The sequence below is a fragment of the Cynocephalus volans genome, chromosome 15 (assembly GCF_027409185.1).
Source record: "Cynocephalus volans isolate mCynVol1 chromosome 15, mCynVol1.pri, whole genome shotgun sequence".
Taxonomy (NCBI): Eukaryota; Metazoa; Chordata; class Mammalia; order Dermoptera; family Cynocephalidae; genus Cynocephalus; species Cynocephalus volans.
This window is the reverse complement of record NC_084474.1, coordinates 57,337,731-57,356,239: the sequence shown is the minus strand read 5'-3', so window position 1 is coordinate 57,356,239 and position 18,509 is coordinate 57,337,731. Positions and strand designations below refer to the sequence as shown.

The 18,509-nt window shown below is 31.4% G+C and overlaps 1 protein-coding gene across 2 annotated transcripts in view; it reads left to right on the top strand.

The window, feature by feature from the left end:
• Window positions 1-18,509, top strand: part of VPS13B (vacuolar protein sorting 13 homolog B) — a 794,525-nt gene that overhangs the window by 105,298 nt on the left and 670,718 nt on the right. For both annotated transcript variants that reach the window (XM_063079322.1, XM_063079323.1), the window contains exons 15-16: window positions 1,734-1,928; window positions 7,782-7,906. In XM_063079322.1, the coding sequence (XP_062935392.1) occupies window positions 1,734-1,928; window positions 7,782-7,906 (320 nt within the window). The remainder of the gene's footprint in view (window positions 1-1,733; window positions 1,929-7,781; window positions 7,907-18,509) is intronic.

Below are 18,509 nucleotides of genomic sequence, written 5' to 3'. Positions count from 1 at the left end.
ATCTGCCCTCTCATCAAAGAATAGTTAACTCACTTTCACTCAGAGGAAGATAATATTTTAAAGAGCCTCTATAGTTTTTTATCTATGATGTCAGTTGCCTAATAGAAAATTATGAATTATATTGAAAAATAGAACTAATTGAATTGAACATAAATAAAAAATTAATAATAGAAGTAGACTTAGAGGTGATTAGGATATTGGAGTTATTACACCTGGGCTTTAAAGTAACTGATTAATAAGTTCAAGAAAAAAGACAAAAAGGTGGAAGGTTTCATAAGGGACCTCAATCCATAATAAATTAAACTTTAGAACTGGAAAATATAAGGACAGAGGTTAGAAGTAAAAAGATGGGGGAAGTATACTATTAATATACTTACCAAAAGAAAGATAGTGTGGCTATTTTAATGCCAGAAAAAATAGATTTTAAGGTAAGATGTATTAGAAATAAAGAGAGCACTTCATAATGATAAAATTATTTACTCAAAGAATGAACAACATAGATAATTCTCGCAGATGATATGTTGTGTTCAAGATTTATATGAAGTTCGAAAGAGACGTAACTAATCTATGGTCATTGAAGTGAGAATATTGGGTGCCTCTGGTGGGGATTCTGAATTGTCTAGAAAGGAACATGGGACAGCCTTCTAGGGTGCTTCAAATGGATGGTGGTTACAGGTATAAAAATTCATTGAGTTCTATACTTCAGATTTGTGTGGTTCTTCAGATCTGTAGGTTCTTTCTCAATAATCCAAAATATAGTTACAAAAAGCAAAGTAATTGCTGAATAAATGTTGGTTTTAAAATAATTAATAAGTCAAAAGGCAAGATTGTATGTTTAACTTAGTCAATTTTAGACACAGTGTTTCTCAGTAATGGCTCTGTTGGATTTGTGGATTGAAGAAGTATTATGTGGCATTTACCATCTTTTGGCCAGTGCCTGCTAAATGCCAATATTATTGTGACAATGAAAGACAGAACAAAACAATTAAACTGCTCTTCTCACATATTTTTGTATTCCTCTGGATGGAAGGTTGTGGTGTTCCTTATTGAGAACCATCGGTAGGGCATTTTAAGGGAACGACTTAATTCTAGGATAGGAAGAGTTTAATTGCCAGTCAGGGTACATACTCTGGACATACTGAAACTAACCAGAATTTATTTGGAAGCTCAGAAATATTCTGTGACACTGAGAATACCAAGCCCTCTTCAAGATTCTTAAGACTTTTTGAGCCTCTAACATGTGTATTGTTAGTAGATATGATATGGCTCAGAAATTTTTTCTTCCTGCAAACTTTTCTTATTGTGAGTGTCTTTAACACTTTGTGTTATAGTCAATTTAGTCGCTAGTTATCCAAATGTGAACAAAGGGAAGGAAAGAAATCTGGCTCTTGAATATCTAAAAAAATTTTTGGAATGATTGAGCTCAAGAAAATACCTTTATCATACTGAGACATGTGGTCATACTATTCCAGCCGATTGAAAAAGTAAAAAGATTTAGCTAAAAGAGCAATGATAATTTTGCAAAAAATATTTATTCTTTGAATCTGGGATATACTTAAATATACAGAAGACTTTGTATTTGGTTATGAAAAGAGAGCTCTTTAGAAAGGCATAATTTTTAGATTGATTGGATATCAGTGCAAAATATGTAGGTCTGAAGCGTGTATAGAGGGAATTGCACATCAATTGCTGCTCTACTCCTGAAATATAAAGTGAATACTATTATTTTCCAGAACTCAAGTAACTTCATGAATACTTCAAACTTCCAATCTCTTCGGCCTTTGCCATCTATACAGATATTGGTGGATAAAATTAATCTGGAGCATTCCGTGCCAATGTATGCTGAACATTTGGTGCAGGTGGTTAGCAGCCTTACTCAGCCTTCTGATAATCTGCTTCATTATTGCTATGTACACTGCTACCTTAAGGTATGAAAAGTGCATTTTCTTGTTTATCTGTTGTCTGTCAGGCTTTGGAGTGTCAAATAAGTTTATTTTTTCTTGGAGTTGTAATTTCACAGAATTAGTACTCCATAAGGTAAGATTTAAATAAGATAGAAGATAAATTTATTCATTATTCCAATATAATTAAAATAAGTAAAGTAAAAGTATATGTAAAGATTTTTCTTCAATTATTTGGGATTAGTAGCTTGATATTTGTAAGTTAATGGTAATTATAACTCGAAGATTTAATGTCATTGATGATGATGATTTTTGTAAGCAGTATTAAAGAGTACTTAGTTTAACATGGATGCTTTAAAAGACTCATGATTTCTTTGAAGCAAACATTTATGTGAGGCGTAATGAAGAGGGTTTAATGTATTTGTTTTTTAGTCGCCTTCCTCTTATTGAATTTATGTTCAGTTTTTGATGTGAAGAGAAAATCTTTAAAATTAAGTATGGTTATATAAAGTGAATTATTGCAAGCTTTCTCAGCTCTTTCATTTTTCTAAATAATAAGTAATGCATCCCAGTATAGGTACATACAAATGATAAAGTCAGATGTTGAGTTATAAATGTTTTTGCAAATTGAAGGGACATAATAGTCTAAGTAGAGGCAGCACATACCTAATCAAATTCTGTTTTATGAACAAAAGGAAACCGTAAAAAGTTGAATTCAAGAATAAGTACTAAAAAACCACTGAATTTCATGTAAGGTACTAAAAGATTAAAGGACTCCATAAGTAGACTCCTGATTATTGGTTCATGCTTTATAGTTTGTTTTTTTGAAGTTCTCAAATATTCGTATATTTAAATAATAAAAAGAAAGTAATGTAAATATACCAGCTTTATGTCATCAGCAGGTATATATAAGTTTAAGATGTTAAAATTTGACTATTTTCAAACCGTGTAGAATAGAAATGCATATTTTCCTAGATGTCCTTGTGAAGCTCTTTTTCGAGAAGGTGGCTCCTTTTATATATACTTGATCTTTTTTATTCATTACTGCTATTAATACATAGAGCTTTATAATTTTTTAAAATATTGGTACATCTTGAGTGTAAGAATGTTAAGAATATTTGCCTTGTTTACTTGAAGTAGGTCTAATTTTAGGCATTTCACTAATCTTTCTAAGGTATTCTGCTTATGTAGGACTAATTCATTTGATAAATATTAAGTGCTTTCCATATGTATTAGTCCGTTTCTGTTGTTTATAGCAAAATACCTGTAACTGGGTAATTTACAAAGAAAAGAAAATTTATTGCTTACAGTTTCCGAGGGTGGTAAGTCCAGGGAACATATCTGGTGAGAGCCTTGGTGGTGGTGACAGGGATGGCAGGGTTTCACATTGCAAAAATAATGGAGCAGAGGGAGCAAAAGGACGACTTCCTCATTCACTCTCCAAAGCCCTCCAAACCGCACTTATGACCACCATTTTTAATTCATTCACTACAGCATGGTTTTACAATCTAATCACCTCTTCAAGGCCCCACCTTTTAATTACCATAGTAGGATTTCCCAGCCTCAACGGTTACCTGGGGATTAAGCTTCTAATATATGAAACTTGGGGACACAATTCAAGCTTCAGTGAGTTTGGGGGGGGGCGCATAATTCTATCCACTACACCATATTGCACACATTCAGCATTAAAGATAAATAAGGCATGTTCCCATCCTTAAGGAATATGGTCACTAAAGTCATTGGTCACCAATATAGTCACCATCCATACTGACATAAAAGTTGTTGAAATAGTTATTCACTGCTTCTGTTTGTCAATATGTTAAAACTCACATTTAAAAATTTTTAGTGTAATGTCAAAGATAGATGCAGTGTAGTCCTGATACAGTTATCTTTTGGGAAAAGGTTTTACCAGATACGCTGTCTAGTTATCTTTTATATCTTTTATAGTTTGGTTATTTTCCATTTGTATTTCTTTTTCTTTTGGAGAAATCTCTATTTAAATCTTTGCCTGTTTAAAAATCAGGTTTCTATTTTATTCTTGATTTGCAATCATTCTTCATGTATTCTGAAAGATCTTATTTCTTGAACAGTGTAGGTGACAGCATGACAGTATTCATATTTTAAAAATTCTGAGTGGTGGAAAAATTATTGATTATTATTTATAATTTTACTCGGTTAAATTGTTGGTGGAAAAAATCAAGAGAAAATACTTCTTAATTTCTCCCTATATGAAGAAAACTTAAGTATCTGTTTTAGTCCAGAGTTTTCTTTGGTTTCAGGGATATGTGAACAGAAACTAGATTGTGGGAGTTTAAAAAGTGTGTATGTAATGAAAAAATTGTAACAGACTCTAGACTACTCATTCAAGATATTTGCTGATGAAAAGAGGCAAATGTCATTTTACTGATGGTCAAAGGGAAAGTAGTGGTGAGAAAGATTGTTTTTCTTTAAGAATAAGTGGAAAATCAACCATTTCTTTTTAGGAGAGAGGAAGGAGGAAATGGAGGGAGGGAGGAAGACTGGATGAAATTGTGAGCTAATAGATGAGCTAAATTAAATGAAGCATCATATTGCGGTTCCAGCAATATGTAATTTTGAAGATGTCCCTAATCCTTTTTGGGCTTTATTTTTTCCATGTGTAAAATGAGATGATTGAGTTAAATAATCTCTAAGCATTTTTAGCTCTAAAATTCTGTGGTTAGTTCTGGTTCCTTCCTTTTCCCCTGAAAGTTTTTCTTTATAATGTGTTCATTATTATGCTGTGCAATTCTAGTTATAATCATTCTTTCTTCTGTTTTCATGTGTTTAAATTTATTATTGTGTACAGATGAACATTTGACATGAAGGTAAATGCTTGATTGTGCTTTTAATGAAGGGATAAATCTTTAGAATGCTTGTTGTACTATTATACGATGTGTCATAGAAGGGCAACAGCATAAAAAGTATTTGTTTTATATCACAGGTGTTTTTATTGTTATTTACAGTTAGTGTGTGCTTTTTCTATTTTTGTCTTTTTAAAGACTGCAAACCCTAATTTATCATATTAATTTTTGTTAAAAACTTATTGAAGTAAGTTTTTTAAATGATGTTTCTAAATCTATTACAATTTCTTCTATTTGACATGTTAATTAAAGAACATTTGTTGCAAAATTTTAAAATATTGATAATGTATTTATTTTTATCATTTGCTAATTTTTTTAAAGATGGTACTACGTGTTTACTTTTAATGTGATATGTAAGTACTCTTATTCAAGTTTACAATTTCTTCACCTAAAACTTCTGTTTGGGATTACACTTACTGCTTCATACATTTTTATTGTTTCAGACTATTAGTTTGCGATATTCAGCACTTTTATTCCATTTCTGAATATGCAGACAATACTTTGTGAAAGCAACTTCAGTTCACATTGTGCTGTTCCTCCTTTTTCCAGTTTAAGTATTTATAATTTTGTTCAAGGGGTGTTGACAAATTACTAGGTTGTATAGGTATTGTAAATCTATGTATCTAATTGATATAATCTAGAAGAGAGAGTTAAAAATTTGTTACTTTGAAACAGTTCTTTTTGATGTGGTAGATAATAGGAAGCATTATGTGACACTTTAAATATAATAGTAATGTGACTATATATAGGAGATCATTTCCTTGTTTAATAGTCTTGCTTTCATTACAATTTTAACCTGCTTGAATGTTTTCTTACGAGCATCTGTGGACAACATGTAAATATAATAAAAGCTTTAAAAATTGCAGAATAATTCGCAGTTTCTCCAAAGCACTTTGCAATTCTGCAGACAGCCAGCAGGGGAATCTCCTCCACACCCAATTTTCATCTGAGTATAGTTAATGATAATGTCTGTGATTATACTGTTGGAGCATTTAATAGAAAATTAGAAAGTGATTTTGAGAGAGTTCTTATTTGAATATAGATAATGTGATGTGATAAAAGTATCACCCTTTGCATAATTCCAGAAATATTTGAAGGTTGGGCATTGTTTTAATAATTACGTTTTGCATTGTAATATTAATAGTTGTAAATTTCAGAATCCTTTAAATACTGGGTCTTTAAGAGGAAATATGAAATGCTGTAATTGTACAGTGCCCAGCACAGTTCCTTGCATACAATGTTGCTCATATCAGGTCTTCCAAAGCAATGAATATGAAATACTTAATTTTTATGTTATGATTTAAAGTAATCACTTAAGTATTAAAACCATGGCTTTTTCTTTTTCTTCACAATTCTGTATTTCTTGCCAAATGGTTTATAGCAGGACCTAGAGGAATTAATAGGTACATCACTTTCATTTTCCTTGATAGTAATTAGATAGATACATCTTTTGAAATGGAGTATTCCTCTGAAAATGTAGTCCTTAATAATGTCTTATTTCCAAAACGTTATTTTGTTCATGAAAATTGAATTTACGAAAAAGAATTTAACATTGCCAGTTTGATGAATGTTAGGGGCGTAATAGCTTTTTGAAACCATTTGGAAATTTAATACTTTTAAGAAATACTTTTCAAGAAATACTTCATACTTTTTTTTTTTTTGTCTTTTTCGTGACGGGCACTCAGCCAGTAGAGTGCACGACCTATATAGGATCCGAACCCGCGGCGGGAGCGTCGCCGCGCTCCCAGCGTGGCACTCTCCCGAGTGCGCCACGGGCTTGGCCCAAGAAATACTTCATACTTTTAAGAAATACTTTTCAAGAAATTAATCATTACTTTATGCTAATTAAATAAAATGTTTTGGTTTGAAAGTTTGTTTTGAAGAAATTTTAAACATATTTCGGTGTAGAATTTAACAGTTAATATTAATTAATCCTAGAGATATGAAAGCCAATAAAATAAAATATTTTGGTTTGAAAGTTTGTTATGAAGAAATTTAAAACATATTTCAGTGTAGAACTTAGCAGTTAATATTAATTAATCTTAGAGATATGGAAATCAATGCTTCATACACCCAGAGATTCAAAAAATAATAACTAAAGGTAAATGTTAATGGTAAGCTACTTTTGCATGTTATTGGAAAACAATAACTTTTTGTTTTGTATCTCTGTGTGTCAGCATTTCCAATGGGAAATACTTATTTTTTATGGTACCGGAAATAATTGCAGCAGAAATATTATCAGTTCTCTTTGGTGATTCATGTAAAATATGATGTTATATTGTTTCTTTTATTAAGATAAATATAGTATCTAGGAATTTCAGAGGTTACTTACAAAATTTTTTTAGTGTAATGTGCTCATTTTAAGAGTAAACATATGAAGAGTAATTTATGCCATTTATCATATTTCCTGGGGTTAAAACATAACTCTACAATCATTTTCACAAAAGAAAGGGGGAAAAGATAACATTTTAGGGTATTTTTGGATATACTTTTTGTGCGTGCATAATGCAACTTTAACGCAGTATATATTGAAAAAAATTTTTTAATTGGCATGTAATTCAAAATACATTTTAATATTGTTCTTGTAGTTGATGATCTTTTAATCATAAAATATTAACACTAATTTATTAAATTTCTAATTTACAATGTGGAAAATGTAGTCACCTGTTTATATTTATGGAAAATATGTACATTTTAGCAGTCAATGAAATACTACATGAGGGTTATGTGTAGAAATAAAATGTAAAACTTTAAAAAATTAGCCCAAAATGAGCAGTGATCTTTTAGGGATTTGAAAGAAATACTGTATATTTAAATCTCTTAATTTTGACTTAAGTCAAATTGAGTAAAAGAAAATGTTGATCATTTGGGAAATGGAAAAAGACATTGGAACGTATTTAGTGTGCAGCTGTTGTACAGTAAAATGAGACTGACGTATTTCATTCTGTGCTTATTAAAACTTTGTCTCTGTGAACATTTGAATCTTTTCTTGTTTCAGATATTTGGTTTCCAGGCAGGACTGACGTCATTGGATTGTAGTGGATCTTACTGCTTACCTGTACCGATTATTCCCTCTTTCAGCACTGCTCTTTATGGTAAACTTCTGAAACTCCCCACATGCTGGTAAGTATTCTCTCTTAAAATATGATCTATGTTCATTTTTGTTTATTATCTTAGGAAAGAGAAAAAAGAAATGTATCTACCTTATGCACATATGTTAGTTTTGTACAAAACCTTAGAAAATATCTGAAGTTGTACTGTCTTTTACTGAGAGACTAATAATCTCTTTTTAGTGTCTGTAATGTGTTAGTCCTTAGTATTTTTTGTGTTAGTAATAACTGTTGTTGGATAATGATTGTAATCACTTTTGGAGGTACAATAAAGTGTTGCTGCTGCACATTATAATAGGAACTAAAAGAGCAAGTGCCCCCTTTTTTTTTTTTGTTATGAAAGGATATAAAGATTAAAAAAAGAATTGCAATTAATATCAAGGCCAAAATATTTATCTATTAAATAAAAATTTCATATGCATTCATAGCCACTGAGAAAAGTATACCCATTACATAGAATTAGAATATATGTGATGTGTCTAGTAGCTGCATTTTGGAAGAGATTGATTCTAGCCCTTATCATTTTCATTCACGATTGGATTGCTTTATTTGGAGGTCACATGTCCTTAAATTCAAAGACATTTATAGAGAAAAAGCCAATAGTTATTTTATATTTTTAGTTGAAAGGAGTGCTTTTAATATAGAAAATTATTTAAATATATAAAATATGGTTTAAATATATAAAATAAGGTTTAAATATATAAAATAATTTTATAGTAACTTATTTCTATATTTTAAAATTTGAATTATTTCAATTATTTGGAATATATTTTTACTTTCTTATCCTAATTATTTAGTGAGCTTATTTTTGGAGGATGTGTTTTCCATTAGTTTTTTATTAAAACTGACATATCTTTCAGAAGGATACATAATAATATCTTTATTTAAAATAATGCAGTTGCTAAAAATTTGTTTCTTTAATAATGTATGACTTTTAAAATGTAATTGCAAAAGTAAATACATTTTCAAGGAAATTTGCCTATTGATCTGGAAAATTTAAAAAAATTGTGGTTAAGTCTAGAGGAACCAATTCCTCTATAAATTGAAGCCATTATTAACTGATTAATCTTAATTTCTATTGATAAATTTCATTTTGTTTTTATTCATATACTTATATGTCATTTATTATGTTATATAGAGAGGGATTTAACTTTTTATTTGCATATGCATAGCATGTTGCATTTGAGTCAAGATTTTATATTCGGATCTATTAAGAAATACCTTCGGGTATGTCACAGTTGATATGTTGATGTCAGTTTAATAGGTATTTGTGAAAACTATGATCTCAGTTATGTGCTGATTCATTCATAATTTATCAGACTAAAATAATTTTATTATAAACAGTGCAATTTACTATGGAAAATTCTTAACAGTTTCTTAAAAAAACAGCCAAAGGTCCAAAATGAGTTATAGCCTTTATATGATAATACTTGAATAATTAAATACGTAAGGCTTATTTTAAGGATATGTAGGCCTTACTATAAATATTGTCAAATATGTTTTAAAATATCTCTGTAGACATCTAAAAGTAAATATGCCAATTAAATACAAAAAACATGAGATCACAGAATGCTAATATTTATTTGGATGAGTTTTGTTTTTTTGTAGATAAGGCCACTTCTAAATAATTCCAGTGATATTTTTGCTATGCTTTACAGAAGTATATTGCTTTACAATAATTTATTTAAATTGTTTTTCTTAATAAATAGAAAGCAAATTATCTTTAATATAATTACTCTATTCTTAGCAACTCTAATTTGAAAATCTAAATATAAAACTCAACAAATTGAGATGCTTTAGTTAAGCGCAGTTGGAAGTCAATAAAATACCAGATAAAATAGTGCTTGAATTAAATCAAAATCATCATGAAGACTGAGTTATATTAACTCATGGAGTGAGTGGTGATTATTTTAACTTCCTGATTATGTCATTAAATGTCAGCTGTATTCCACCTTATGGTTTCCCCCTTCCTCAAATTATTCAAGCTGTTTCATTTGGATTTTAAAATTTCACATTCCAGACGTTCTTAAAGTGCATATATGGTGCTATATCTGTCTGTCTATCTATCTATCTATCTGTCTGTCTGTCTGTCTGTCTGTCTGTCTGTCTGTCTTGTCTATCTATCTACCTATTTTATTCAATGATAAGAACATTTTTACTACAGGCCACAGCTTTCAAAGCAAAGACACTTTATAGCCCTCTGTAAAAATTTTTAGTATGTTTCGAGTTAGCAATGAAAATGTAGACTTTATGTAAATCAGTAAAATAGTTTATACTTTTAATTTAAAATTATTTCTAAATTGAACTGTTAATTATGTATGAAGCTTCAAACTAGTAAAGTTTACTTTAATCAGGTTTGCTAATTAATTTTTTAAAAAATATGTGGCTTAGGCATTATTGAAAATAACTTATTTTTCTCCCAGTTAACTATTACTATTATTAAAACATTTTAGCTTCAATGACCAAAACATTTTAGCTTCAATTATTACTGAAGTCTCATAGAATTTATTTTTTTCAAAATTTTGGTTACATCTTATCTTTCATAGTTTCCAAACATAAAAATAAACTTTTCAAAAACGTTTTGTTTTGCTCACTGTTTTACATCAGTTTAACATTTAGTTCTATAATTCCCTTAGAACAGAAATGTGCAGGATTTGAGGGAAAAGACACAGTGAATGACCAGTAATATTTAATGACAGAAATATTTTTCTTTTTTAAAATTTATTTATTATTATTACTATTTTTTAATATTTAAAAATATTGTTACGGAGTAGTGGGAGGGAGGGGCAAGTGGAAGGGGGGTAGGGAAATGGAGGTGGAGGTGGGGGGGCAGGGCTGGCTAATGACAGAAATCTTGAGCAGTAACTTTAAATTCAAATTTATCTCTTTTTTATTTATCTTTTTAATTTTAATTTTAATTTTTTTCCTTTTTGTGACTGGTAAGGGGATCGCAACCCTTGGCTTGGTGTCGCCTGCACTGTGCTCAGCCAGTGAGCGCACCGGCCATCCCTATATAGGATCCAAACCCGCGGCAGGAGTGCCACTGTGCTCCCAGCGCCGCACTCTCCCGAGTGAGCCACAGGGACGGCCCAAATTTATCTTTTTTAAAAATGAGGATGTTTTAAAGGTGAATAAAGAATTGGTTAGCATTAGCAGAGTATCATAACCTTGTTGACACTAGCAGAATTAAGCCTTAGCCTCCTTTAGATAGTTATTTTAAACAGTTCTACTGTAGTAATGCTTTTGAGTTTCTAAATACTTTACTGGACTTAACTCCCCCCCTCCCCCCAAGCATAGCAACGATAATACATTTTAGCTCTGTTTTTAAAATTTTAATTAAATATTAATATCTACAGAAAAGTACATATATTATGGCTGTACATCTCGAGATATTTCATAACTGAGCTGAACCTTTGGTAGCCAGCTCAAAAATCAAGAAACAGAACATTATCAGTATCTCAAAAGCCTGTTTAATTCTCCTTCCTCCAAGGTTAATCACTGTCCTGATTTCTAATAACATTGATTAGTTTTGTCTGTTCTTGGACTTAATATAAATGGAATCATAATTTTTGACTCATTTCTCTCTCTCAAAATAATTTTTGTGACATTCATCCAAAGTGTGGAATGTACTTTTGATGGTTTACTCTTGCTGCTATACAGTGCCTGTTCCATTACATAAACATTGTGCTATGTGTTGGGGTTGGGGAAAGAATACAGTAGAATGCAAAGAGGGTATGAGATATCCCCTGATCATGAAAACTTAGTCTAAGTGGGGAACATACATGTGAAAACAGTTGTCTTTAAATTACAAAAGTGAGGCTTAAATTAGAAAAGTATGTTCTGTAAGTTTAAAGAAAGCAGAACATTTCTCTGAGATATCAGGATAGCTTAGGAGAAGAGGTCCTGTTAGCACTGGGCTTTAATAGCTGAATCAGCTGTTCATATAGCACTAGATACAGTGACAAAGAAATTTGGACAGTTACTTTGAGCCTAGAATTGTATATGAATAAAGATGTCTAAGCTTTTTAATGTGAACACTTAAAAATAGTTAAGCCAGTTAATCAAATATTAGCCCCATTTCTTCCTCATCAGGACGTTAAACTCTAACCATAATACAATCACAAATTCACTTTTTTCTATAATTGAGGGTTCAAAAATGTGATTTTATTTGTAGAGAGATATATGCAACATATTTTGGAAGTTCAGAATATGGAAATGAATGTCATGGAGAACATGGAGAGGTAACTTTTAAACAGGTTATTAAAGGCTGGGTAGGATATGAAAGAGAATACTGTACTTTTTAATGTATTGCTGGGTACCTAATTTAACAAAGTTTTCATAACAACTCTGTGAGGCAAGACGATATTTCTTCTTATAAAACTAGAGCTCAGAAAGGTTAAATAAGTTGTCTAAAGTCACCCAATGTCTGGGCAAGGATTTTCATAGAAGATTTTCTAATTCCAAAGTCTTTGCGGGGAGTGGGAGGGAGGTAATGAGGAATTGGTCAACAGACGCAAAGAATGATGGCATATTGTAATGATGAATAAGCTAACTATACTGATCTAACCACCACACATTGTATACAGTTGTTGAAAATGAACATTGTACACAACATGTATGTATAACAAAATTTTTTAAAAAATGCTTTAATCTTTTTTTTACTTGAAGGAGTAAGACATACATTTTGTTAATTAGTTTTGAAGGCCCACTGTGCTTTCTGCCTTATAGCGAAAATGGATTTGCATGGATTGAGAAGCTAATTATGCTAGTATAGCTAATAAATCTGAACTCTGCTAATATCTGTTAATAGTATATAGATATTATTGTAATGCTAATCTCATAGAATTGTGGATATTAGCTTTGGGTGGAATCTTAGGTATTATCTCAATTCCTGAGTCTTTATGACACACCTTTGATTTATAGTCATTTATCCACAGATTGAGCATTTTTATTTAAAGGACATTAGCTGCTTTGTGAAGCAGCCAGATTTATTGTTCAGCAGTTCTAAATTTCTTTCTTTTATTGAATCAAAATCTGCTTTCATGTGAAGTTCGTGCTTGGATTTCTGCCGAAGAATAATGTTTTTTCTCTTCCATAATTATTGCTTGTATATGTCATGGGCTATTTTCACTGTTACAGGAATGTGTGAAAACACATATTTCTTTTCAGGATTGAGGGATCCTTCTGAGTACTCATTCCTTACTTAGCACAGTGCCAAATAGGATGGTTTTAACTAGCGAAGTTATTGAACAGTTAGTTCATTTGTAGGAGGAAGATGCTTCTGTGGGATCTATTTTTGAGTTCAGTGTTAGTTAGAAGATATAGACTTGGTGCTAGTAGGCTTGATGGGTATCTGAAGGATAGGTTAGGCACATACTAGTTCTTTTGATTCCCTGGAACTGGAACTGAAACTGAAGCAATCTTTTTCTGCCCCAGCTTAGAATGACACTGGGGTAAATCCTTTCAGCTTTAGTGGAAGCTGGGCCCTTCAAGTCTGGAAAAATTCCAGTAATACTTATTAGCAAACACAGAGAATAAGTAATCCCACAAGGCTTAAAAAATGTTGTTTGCTCAATTCCCCCATCCTTAAATAATACCACAATTTGAGACCTCAAGAACCTAATGCTTTAATGTTTTTAATGCTGCCGGAGATAGATCTTCTTATTCCTTTATTTCCAAAGCTGTGTTAATTTTTATCTGTCTGGTTTTGTGATTAACATTCTCTTCACCCGAGTGTCTTAAAACTACTAAGACTTAACTAGGAAGTTAATTCTCTTATCTATACCTGAGTGGCGGCAACCTGAGTGCCAGCAGCCTGATTTTCAGCTTTGGTTCTTCTGGCATCTAAGATGTACTTTTTTATGGTTGTTTTGAACAGAAAAAAAACATTGACATCATCTGTTACATTCTTCTCATGTCAAAGGTGAGAAAACTGATTCCAGAAAGTTTAAATTAGAGCAAATAATATCGGTGCCTCAATTTGATCCTCTGTTTCTTGACTTAAGGCTTTTTCAACAGTACTACTTTGCTTTGAAAAATTATTACTGTTAATTCTATTGTGGAAAAATTTACATAACATAAAATTTTCTATTTTAACCATTTTGAAGAGTAAAATTCAGTGGCATTAAGTACATTCACATTGTTGTACAATTAGTGCCACCATTCATCTCCAGAACTTTCATATTCTGTATCCATTAAAACAATAACTCCTATTACTTCCTCCTCCCAGCCCCTGGTAACCACTATTCTACTTTCTGTCTGTATGAATTTGAGTATTCTAGGTATATCAGTGTATGATCAATATGCTAATAGAATCATTCAGTGTTTGTCCTTCGTGTCTGGCTTATTTCACTTAACATAATGTTTTCAAGATTCATCTATGTTATAGCATGTATCAGAATTTCATTCCTTATTTATTCATTCATTCCTTCCTTTGTAAGGCTGAATTTTACGTATATACCACATTTTGTTTATCCATTTATCCATCGATAACCACTTGGGTTCCTCCCACCTTTTAGCTATTGTGAATAATGCTATTTTGAACATGTGTATTCAGATATTTGTTCAAGTCTCTGCTTTCAATTCTTATGAGTATGTACCTAGAAGTGGAGTTGCTGGATCATGGGGTCATTCCACGTTTAACTTTTTGAGGATTGCCAAACTGATTTACACAGTTGGCTTCACCATGTTACATTCCCACTAGCATTATACACGGGTTCAAGTTTCTCCACATCCTTATCAACACTTATTTTTTTCTATTTTTTGATAGTAGCCATCCTAATGAATATGAAGTGGTATTTCATTGTGGTTTTAATTTGTATTTCTCTAATAGTTAGTGATGTCGAACATCTTTTCATGTGCTTAGTGGCCATTTGTACATATTTGGAGAAATGTTTATTCAAGTCTTTTTAAATTAGACTGTTTGTTTTTTTGTTCTCGTGTTCTAGAAGTTCTTTATATGTTCTATAAATTAATTCCTTATCAGATATGTGATTTGCAAGTATTTTCTCCCATTCTGTGGGACCACATTGTTTCAATGTTTAGTCTCTACCTTAATCTAACTTCAAGGCCAGAAGGTGATTTTATGTCATTTATGTCTTTTGCTTTTTGTTTCAAATAGTTATCCTTAACGTAGGTTTGTTAGAAATTGGTATAGCTTGACCAAGTAAAAAGTCATCAAGTGCATATTTGGGACAGTTCTATTTTGTTTAGGGAGGAGGAGAAAGAAATGACTTTGTTAGAATTCTTTGGGTAGTTTACAAGTTTATCTTCATAGTAGTCTTTTCTCTTACCATTTATAGTGATAGCTGACATATAACATTTCTTTTTTGCAGAAATATTTTATAATTTTCTGCAATATAGGGAGATCTTTTCCTACTTTTTTTCTCTTTTTAAACATGTTTTAAAACTATATGCCTGTTAAACTCTTCATAGTTAAGTACTTGACCTATGGGTTAATCTTAGAGTATAGACAAGTTCAATATGAGTACTACCAAAGAGAATAAAAATTAAAGCAAAAAAACAACCAAGTAGATCAACTGACTGTTCAGCTCATGTCTTAAGTATGTTAAGGTTGCTATAACAAAGTACCATAAGCTTGGTAGCTTATAAAAAACAGAAATTTATTTTTTGCAGTTCTGGAGTCTGGCAAGTTAAATATCAAGGCACAGGCTGATGTGGTGTCTGGTGAGGGCCTACTTTCCGGCTCATAGATGGCAGCTTCTCACTGTGTCATCAAATGGTGGAAGGGAGATTGAGCTCCCTTGGGCCTATTTTGTAAGGGCACTAATCCCATTAATGGAGGTTGTGCCCTTATGACATGATCAGCTTCTCAAAGGCCTCACCTCCTAATACTACCACATTGGTTTCAACATACGAATTTTGGGGTTACACATACATTGAGGCCATAGCAGCAGGTTACTTAGGATAGGCTTCAAGAGCATGTATAGGGTTGTAGATACAATAGGAAGATTGAAATCTTAGTACCTATTTTTAAGATGAGTTTGTGAACCCTTTATCATTCCCATATATCTGGGTTGACATATATATGTATATCATGTTTTGAAATCCATGTACCTGTTGGCTTCCTGAACTTTTTGTTATTAGCAACAGTGCTTCTTAGTTATTGGAAAATAGTTTTTGTAATGAGCAGTAATACGAAAGAATCCAAAATTACTTTTGTGAGCATTATCCATTAAAAAAAAATACTATCATAGGCCTAGGGCTCATTGCTATTCAATTTTGAAATCTGAGAGAATACAGAAATATAAGGCACTTATCATTCTGGTTATAAGTTTATTTCTCTGATGGTGGATGTTAACATTGATTTTTAACAATCTTTTGAAAGAGAAATATACTTTAACACTTCCAAGACGATATGAACACTGTCCTGTGTATAGTTACATGCTAGACATTTCAAGATAGTCTGGAATTCATATGCTAGTCTCTGAAAATCCAACATTGTTTGCTTTTTAGCTTCAGATTGTCTTGAAACTAACACACGTTTCTGGCACAGATTTCTGCTTAAGAGGTAGGTGAATCAATGTATGAATCATATTCATCAAAGATTCAAAGTCATCAAAATCTGTGAATGACTTCTGAAACTGTTATCTATTTCAAACAAATGGTGCTGCAGTTCTTAAAAATCTGTAGATCTTTTTAAAAAGCTTAGGCAATAGATAGTGAGAAAATATAGCGGTCTTCATGTCATTGGCCTAATTCATGCATCTGTTTTGCATCTGAGCTTAATTTCCTTAAAAAAATACTCTTTTTTGCCCACCTTTAGTTTTGGATTAGACACAAGAGAATGTGCTATTTTGTGAGACCCTAAGGGTGGGGTGTTAGGTCTGAATTTTGCAGTCTTAAAAGAAACAAAATATGCATGCTTTACTTTATCTCATTAGCCTACACATTGCAGATGGTTAAGTATGATCACAGTGAGAATATCCCATCTTGATTAATTTCTCTGTCATGTCGTATAGTAAACTTAATTTGGAAAGTTCATTGTGCAAACTCTTCTCATACCACCTTTTTTGATTTGGATAACTTGTTGAAGTATTTTTTTCCTTTCATTATATTATAATAGCTCCCTTAGTTGCAAATCAGCTCAGTTTAAACCAAACTTCCTATAGCAGATGATTAGGTCTTAACACCATTATCTACTAAGGTGTCATATTTTTATTTAAACTGTAATTTCAGATTAGGAATACAACAGTGGACTACATGCCAAATGACTCTGTGCTAGAGCCCTAATAGTTGAGAATCATATGGGATTCTGTGTTTGTGACTTGGGGCACACTTGCCCTGTCTTGTTAATGAAACTATCTGTCCATTATTAACCAGGCATTTCTTTGCATATTTTTTAGAACCTTTCTTTGTTTTGCTTATACTGTCTGTTTTGGCCTTCTACTAACTTTTTAATGCTCAATTCATCTTTCGTTTCTTTATCAGGATTATTAAAGCAGGGAAAGATAACCAGGGTAGAATAAGTAGAGATTTTTTTGGATTTTTTTGAACAGTGGTACTGAATCAATTTCAATTATTTCTTAAACTCGAATGAGTTTACCACTATGATTTTATGCTTTTTCACATACTTGAGATAGTTCTTTGTTTATTCATTCAGATCTGTTCCACAGATATGTGGTGAATGTCCATTGTGTGCCAAACACTCTGAGGGCCCTGGCTGGAGATGCATCTGTAAACAAATAGGGAAGTTAACTGTCCTCATGGCAATAGAGAATATACATTCTCTTAATTAAGGGCAGTTTAAGGAGAGAAAAATTGCTCATTTCAGATTGACTTTTTCAATCTAACCATAAAATTGTTCTTTTTGCTATACTTGGCCTTGGAAGGAGGTGTTAGATTGCATAATATTTTTGAATTACTCATTGTTTTTCTGTTTACTGTTTCTTAATGATTCCTGTTTGAACTGAAAACCATCTAATTAGGAGTGGAGCAAACAGTGTTAGGAACTGAAATATAGGTTCCTGCAGATAAATAAAATATTACTTTCCAGCTTTTTCTCCAGTTGAATGATTTTTTAGTGTGCCAGTGATAATTTTGGACAAAATATAAGCTTTTCTAAAAATCTGATTTCTCAGCAGTTATTTTAACATATATATATAATCTCCAGAATTTATAGAAGTTAACATATAGCCTTTAAAAAATATTTACAAATATATATATTTTAAATTTGCATCCTTGCTATATACTCCTAATTTCCACTTTTTACATTATTATAATCTTTACTATAAATAAGCTTCAGAAGTCTGTAGTCTTAATTAAAAGATTTTTATATTATAAAAATTTTAAATATATACATTAACGTGAAGATATACTCTTTGGTTATAAATTACTGAGATTACATTTTTTGGCAGAGCTTTCAGAATGTATCATTACTTTGTAATTACAAGTTATGCTGAGTGTTGCTTTTTATATTCACTGAGTAGTACTTAAATTTCTAATTTCCATATAATTTATATTTCAAAAGCTCATGAACAGAATCTTATTTAATCTTCCTAGTAGCCTTATCAGAGAGATACTGTTATCCATTTTATATATAATTTTGTCTGAACGTATTAGTGATTATATATGTAGTAAATACCGAAGTTAGAATT